General features: G+C 48.6%; 1 protein-coding gene across 1 annotated transcript in view; it reads left to right on the forward strand.

Moving 5' to 3' along the window:
• ANKRD31 (ankyrin repeat domain 31) overlaps positions 1-6734 on the forward strand; it is a 105111-nt gene extending 98377 nt beyond the window's left edge. The window contains exons 14-16 of the mRNA XM_054987557.1: positions 4822-4983; positions 5528-5580; positions 6698-6734. Coding sequence (XP_054843532.1) covers positions 4822-4983; positions 5528-5580; positions 6698-6734 — 252 coding nt within the window. The remainder of the gene's footprint in view (positions 1-4821; positions 4984-5527; positions 5581-6697) is intronic.
• The last annotated feature ends 598 nt before the right edge of the window (positions 6735-7332 follow it).

The raw sequence follows: 7332 nt of genomic DNA on the forward strand, positions 1-7332 counted from the left end.
GAACAGGGAGCAGGCAAAAGGCAGACTTGATATCTCACTTTGCCATTTCCGCTCCCACCCCACACCGGCGCACAACCTTGACTGCTTGGTCAAAGGAAGTGTAGTGCACTGAGCAGAGTTCATCGGGGATGCCATCATTCACCGATCTCCCTTTGGGGAAAGACAAGTGGTGAATGAGGCGAAACTCCCCCGGCGCCTTCTTTGGCACCACTCCCAAAGGAGAGACCCTCAGGGACGGGACAGGTGGGGCATCAAAAGGCCCTAATACCCTGCCCTCAGCACACTCCCTTAAAATTTTATGTTGGACTACATCTTCCATGCCAGCCACTGACCTAAGGTTGGCTGCCATGAAAGGTGTCCTGGGGCCCTGAAAAGGGATGCGAAATCCAAACCTAAAACCTAAAAGTAAATAGTCAGCGTCCCTGTGCCTCGGATATACTTGCAGCAACCGCTCAAGTACCCTCAGCCTTACCGGGCTGGGCCCCTTTTCCAGGCCCTTGCTTACCCCCGCCACCCCCAAAACGTTTTCCCCCCTGACCTCCCTGTTGTCCCCTCGGACAGGCAGAATGGGTGTGGGGGCCGGCACAGTTGGGGCACTCGTGCCTAAATCTTCACACACGCCGGTTGCACACTCCTCTGGACGTGAAGTCCCAGCAGAGCAGCCGTGGTTGAACCTGCTGCCCCGCGGAGGCGCGGGAACCTGTACCCTGCGTGGGCCGGATAATCACGTGACCGCTATCGGTCCTGTCCTCAATAATGGACTTGGAGGGGCCCATCACCTGAACCCAAAGTTGGATCAATATTTGATCCCAGGGAAGGCTCGGGGTCATATATTGTATACAGGGCTTATACTGACTTCGAGGGGGTGGCGTGGTTACGCTATGATGAGGAGTTCCCTTATCTATGCTGGGGTCATATATTGAAACGGGGAGAGCCCTAGCAGGCTGCGCCCTGGCCAAGACCCCAGCATAGATAAGGAACCCAGGCAGCCAGTGACCCCAGGACCTGTCAATCCGCCTGCGCCGGATCTTTTCCTTATCCCTGTCATCTATGTCATCTTTATCCTTCTTCTCCAGTTCCCTGAAGAGAAGGGTAAAAACGTCCACATATTCACCCCGTATAATTTTTTCCCAGGTTGCCTGGGTCAAATGATCACCAAGCGGCAATGCAGTGTCCCCGGGTGGCAAAGCACTATACGGGACAGTGCCATATGGGGAAAAGCCCAAAGGGGGGGGGAGCTCAAATGAACCCCATACCCCCCCAGGGTGGAAAGAGGCATACCGTGGCTGCCCAGCCTGGTAGGCCCCCCATAGGCTGGCAAGCCATAAGGTTGCTGGCCCGAGGCATAACCCGAACCCATAGGTGAGTCTTCTTCATAGTTCTTTGTATATTATTGTTGGCTGCTTTCTAATTCTTATTTTGTTAATGTTGGTTGTCATTGCTGACAGCAAAAATAATGGCTGTTGTGGGTTTTCCGGGCTGTATTGCCGTGGTCTGATGGTCCCACAGCAAGATGAGCCTTCCCATCAACCTACTGGAACCTTGGGTGATTTATGTAGCCCTCCTACACTTCAGCCCACGAATATTAGACTCATGTGCCTTAATCAGAACAGATGTGTTGGCCAAAACTTAACAAACAAGGAGGAGCCAGATCTTCAGCATTACATAAGGAGGCAGTCAAAATCCTAGTGTGGACAGAGAAGAACCTGGCATCCATCATGGCAGAACCCATCAGGGGACTGATGAATATCCAGGTGGATTGGTTCAGCAGACCATTCAGGAGAGGGAATGGCCCTTGAAGAAAGATCTGTTTCAGCTAATCACAACACACCCTGATCTTCTCCTGGTGGATCTATTCACGTCAGCAATCAACCATCAAGTGAATAGATACTTCACCAGATATTACCATCCCAAGGATGAAGTAATTGACACTTTAACATCTCAATGGCCAAGTGATCTTCTGTTTGCCTGTCCCCTCATCCTGGTTCTTCCAAAATTGATCAGGAAGGTCAAATAACAGAAGGCAGAAATAGCAGTAGCACTGTATTGGCCTCAGCGTCCATGGTTTTTCTACCCTTCATCAGCTCTAACCTATCTAGTATCTCCAGACATGCTATAACAAGACCCAGTTTGACATCAACATCTGGAGTGGCTACATTTAATTGCCTGGACATTGAGTGGAACAACTTCTTACGACTAGGCTATTCTTGGGAGATGACTGACACCTTACTAGCTTCTAGCAAACATTCTACAAACAGAATATACAAGTGGAGCAGAAGAAAAGGCATCGACCCTTGAAAATCTATTCTGTTTTTTCTGCAAGATAGCCACATTAGCAGACTCAAGTTTTCTACACTAAAACAACAAATTACAACTCAAGTCTTCAACACTAAGTCACAACTTGCAGCTCTGATGACGGTGTTACCGCGTTTCCAGAGACTGAATCTATCCAGACACCGACATATACATCGCTTTCGCAAAGATACTACCCTAAAAAAGCCACCACAAACACACAGGTTTCCAACATGGAAATTACACACCATGCTATTGGCCCTCACCAGACATCCCTTTGATTCTATTAAAGAAATCACTCTTAAGTGGCTGAGAATGAAAGCACTGTTTTCTTATCACAGTCACATCAACAAGGAGGGTATCTGAACTAGGTGCATTGTTGGTCAGTCCTGAGTTGTGCATTTTCTATAAGGTAAAGTAGTCATGAGAACAGACCCTATCTTTAAAACGAAGGTGAATTCACCCTTCCATAGATCTCAGAAAATCTGTCTCCCATCATTTTTACTGAATCCTATTCATCCTAAGTAAAGGTTGTGGCATACATTAGATGTAAGATGTGCGCTAAAAAACCTTCATCTGCAGAATAGAACGTATTAGGAAAACTCATTACTTATTCATTCCATCTCTCTACCAAATAAAAGAATGAGGATGTAAAAATTGACCATCAGCCATACTGTTAAGGCTTGCATTATCGAAGCTTATAAAGTTTAAAATCAGACATACCAGTTGGGATTACCATCCATTCATTTTGAAGTGCTGCAACCAATGTGGCCTTCAGCAGACATGCTACAGTTAAAAAGGCCTGCGAGGCAGCCACCGGGTTGTCAATATCCACATTTGTAAAACACTACAAGATGACCATCTACGACTCAGCTGATGCAATGTTTGGCAGAAGAGTGATACAACATATTTTACAATCAGAGGATGATGACCCACCTATAAAATGGGACACTGCTTTGGGAGGTCCCAAGAAGATGTCCTCTGCCTCAGAGGGAGAATGGACCATTGGATACTTACCATGAAGGGTCCTTCTCCTCTGAGGAAAGTAGGACATCTTGTCCCTCCTGAAGTAATTGTCATTCTCCACTCTTCTGTTCAACAGTATTACTTCTTGCCCTAGTGTTTTGTTACCTTGATGTTATTAATTTTCTCTTCCTTATTGTCTTCTAGAGCATTGCCTTGATATTACTCATTTTCTCTTTGTTATTGAATTTGATAGTTTATGATGCTGTTAACTGCCTTTGGAGTTACCAGAATTGAGGAAACAAGTGACTCCCACCAAGGAGACAGGAAGTGAAAAGTCTTTGTTCCTCATCGCTCTTCTGGGCAGTCCCACATTGGGACTGCTCATGTGCAGGCCTGCTGACAGAGAAAAACTTCCTTAGCTTCTTTAGAGCTCCATTAGCGTCTCCTCAGTCATGTAGAGACCCATTTTCCCACCTAAACGGGCATTTGACCTACAGGAGGAACAACTCCTCCCTTCCCTCAGTTCTTAGCCATCGTGAGGAGAGGAACTTCCCTTCTGAGCTTGTTGTTGTTCTGATTTTTGGACTGATTTGCTGACTTATTCTTCATGATAACTCTGACTTTGAACTGGTATTTGACTTAGCTATTGCTCGCTAATTTCAACTCTGGTGCTTTGGCTTATTTCCTTGATCTGTTCCAGTCGAGTATCCTTCAGTGAGTTACCTCACCATGTCTCAGAAGGCCCTTTTTAAGCAATGACTCAGTGTGGCACTAAAATGATGCGCTCTGATCAGCATGCATTGTGTCTGATGTGTTTGGGCAAGGGGCATAGAGTTGGTGCTTGTTCCATCTGCCAGCAATTCACCCCAAAGGCCAGGAATGAAAGGGCCCAGAGGCTTATGGCTGTGTTATGGGAGAGTGTTCTCTGGCACGGATTCTGCAGCAAGCAAAAGTTCCTCCACCAAAGAACACTTTGTAACAATAGTTACAGATATGTACAATCTTGTTTTCCTGTCTCCCTGACTGGAGGTGGGAATCACCCACCAAGATGTCCTCCTTTCCTCAGAGGAGAAGGACCATTCACGGTAAATATCTAATGGTCTGTTTCGTGCCTTTCACAGCAAATGAGAGTTTATGTGCAGTTAAGTGTGACATCTGAATGCAGAAATTATTTCAAACTATGATTTTCAGTAGACGTGGAAATACCTAATTAGATTGCTACATCCAAAGGAAAGAGGGTGCATGCAAGCCTGAGAATCTCCAAAACTCATTACTGTAGTAGCAAACCATAGTTTGCCATCATGTCTGAGCAACACTGGTGATTCCATTTCACTGACAAGGCCTCTTGGCAACTGAACCTGGGTGGGACCGTTTGAATTTTATGACTTTTAATTAACTGTTGAAAATATAGGTTGAATCTGCTTTTCACAAACAATACTGTTTTCTTTTTAAAACATCTGCCTAAAGAATAGAATTTAAAAAAATCGAAAATCATATATTTATGTTCAAATGTATGATTTTAATTTTAATGATTTTCTGTTTACTTTTAAAAAAACAATTTAGGAATCCAAATATAAAGCCAGCCTTTTAGGAAATGGCAAACTCAAAATGGGCAACAACACAATTTATGAGAATCCAGTTCAATGGATTAAAGCACTTTTGGGAAATGATATTCCTGTAAACTGGAAATACGTGTGGAATAAGGTAGGCTTCCTGTATTTCATGGTATTTCTTTACCTTCAGACAGAATGTTAGCGTTATGATAGTGCAAACTGTAGCAATATTATGGTTTTCAGAAGTAATGCTAAAAAAACTCACCTACAGAGCTGTCCTGAGGGAGAGGGTGAAAGTGCCCTGGAAGCCGACTAGGAGTTACGACAACATATTCTGAATGCTGTTTTAACCCCCCTACGATGGCCCCATGGCCCAATGCTGCTCCACCCGAGTCTCTCGCCAGTGCCCAGCCACAGTGGCTGGGTATGAACATAACCAGAGTGTAAGTCCCTGCACCAGTGGACCAGGGAATGGGGAATGACTTAGTCCGCTCCCTAAGATGTATTGGGCACAGGAAATCCCCCATGAGTGGCGCAAACTTATGCCTTGAAGAAAAGTAGTGTAGCCCGTAGGCTCCCATTGGGCAGGAAACATCAATCCCACACCCCCTTGCCTGGCCTGCCCAAGCGCCCCAGCAGAGTATAGGATACCAACTGCCATGGGGACCAATCTGTTCGCTCCCCTGCAGCAGCTAAGCCCCCTTCCCTGTGCCCAGTCAGCCCCATGGGCACACTACATAACCACCAGCGGGCACGCCCATGTCCCCAGGTAAGTAAGGATGTGGCCAGAGGCTCTGCCCAAGAGCTCCATGCCAAGGGGACTTAGAGCGCAAGGCAGGAGAGGGTGTTCAAGGTGGCAGGGCAAGAGTGTGCAGGGGGAACTTTGTGAAATTTGTGGTGTCCCTTGCACTTGTACGAGAAAAGAGAGCTGAATCCCACTCGGCAGACTAACAACCACCAAACAAGTTCCATTTCAGGTAACCCATCCAGAGTCATGGCCTGGGGAGGGCCAAGGGTGCCCTGATAGGTAAAAAGGAGCTAAGAAGCTGGCTGCCCTGGCTTGCTCACTGGCACCAGCCCCTCCCCTCTCATGATGGCACCCCCCAAAACACCAGCCTCCATGTCCAGGGCTCAGCAGGCTGTGTGTGTGTGAGAGGGTGTGGAAGGAACTTTGCAAAATGTGAGCTGTCCCTTGCACCTGCACATGGAAGGAAAGCTAAGTCCCACTTGGCAGGCTACTAACCCCCTCTAGATGTTCCCATACAAGTATGCTGCCCTGAATTGCAGCCTAGGGCGGACTGAGGATGTCTTGACAGGTAAGAAGGGGCTGAGGAGCCAGCCACCCCTGCCCACCTGTCCCTCACTGGTGGCACCCCCCAAATGTCAGCCACATTGCTCTGTGGTTGGGACCTGGGGGGGGGGTCACCACATGGGTGGGAGCTGGCATGGCCCATGTCCACCAAAGGGGCAGCCACCCAGGGAGCCGTGCCTGATTCTGCTGTTGAGGGGGAGCCCTGCAGCCCATGTTGGGGTCCTGCGTGACCCACCTGCAGTCAGGCCCAAGCTTGGGCAGAGGTGAGAGAATGGCTATGAACCGTGCACCCCCCTCCCCTGTAGGGGCAGCTGCACCACCCCTTGACTCCCTCCCTCACAGGATCGATGCCTCAAGCAGCCATGATGGCACATCCAGGTGCAGACAAGGAGCAATTCCCCATGGGAAGACCATCCAGCACATGTCTGCTGGAAGCACCTACAGGCATGAAACTGTTGCTGTTTGCCTCCTGGGACACAGACACCCCTTGTTGGCACAGCAGCCATCACCACAACTGGAGCAGGGCTGAGGCTGCAGTCCTCTGTGCACCTATTCCTTCTCCCCCTCCATATAGGTCTCTGCCCAGCTTGGGCACCCAGGAGCATGGCTGAGTCATTCCCCAGCTTCCTGTCATAACCGCTCCTCCAGTTCAATGCCAGAAGCGGACCCCTCCTGGTCAGTGCCAGTCCACCATGTACCCCAGACATGTGCGCAAGGCAAGACTCTCCTGGATCCATCTGTAGCCACAGTCCCCATCCTGTGCAAGCGCGTAAGAGAGCCACTCCACTCTTGGCATCTCAGTAAAATCTGTGCAGAACAAGGACTTCCGGTTTGGGATTCATGGAGGTCTAACGCAGCTCCATTTGTGGAGCTGACCGGATTGCCGTTTTAACCGGCCGGAGGGGTGAAAATAACCCGCGGCCGACTGCTCTCAGGTGGGGAGCAGGCAAAGAACGCTCAAGACCCTAGGGTGAGCTAGATCTCGGACGAGGGGGGGCTCTACACAAGGAGTCTCCCCCCCGATCCTTGAGGTCCCACCTTGCGACGGGTCGGCTATAATCTCTGCGGCAATTTTGGGGCCAATTCGGCTGGCATAAGACCTACATACCCAAGCTTCGATCGGGGAGGGAAGTCGAGAGGAGAATTTAAGATCGAAACAGCGATTACAACCCGAGAAAGTTGAAGAGAAGGTAAAGATCGCTATCTCTT

This window comes from Eublepharis macularius, chromosome 8 (assembly GCF_028583425.1).
Source record: "Eublepharis macularius isolate TG4126 chromosome 8, MPM_Emac_v1.0, whole genome shotgun sequence".
NCBI lineage: Eukaryota > Metazoa > Chordata > Lepidosauria > Squamata > Eublepharidae > Eublepharis > Eublepharis macularius.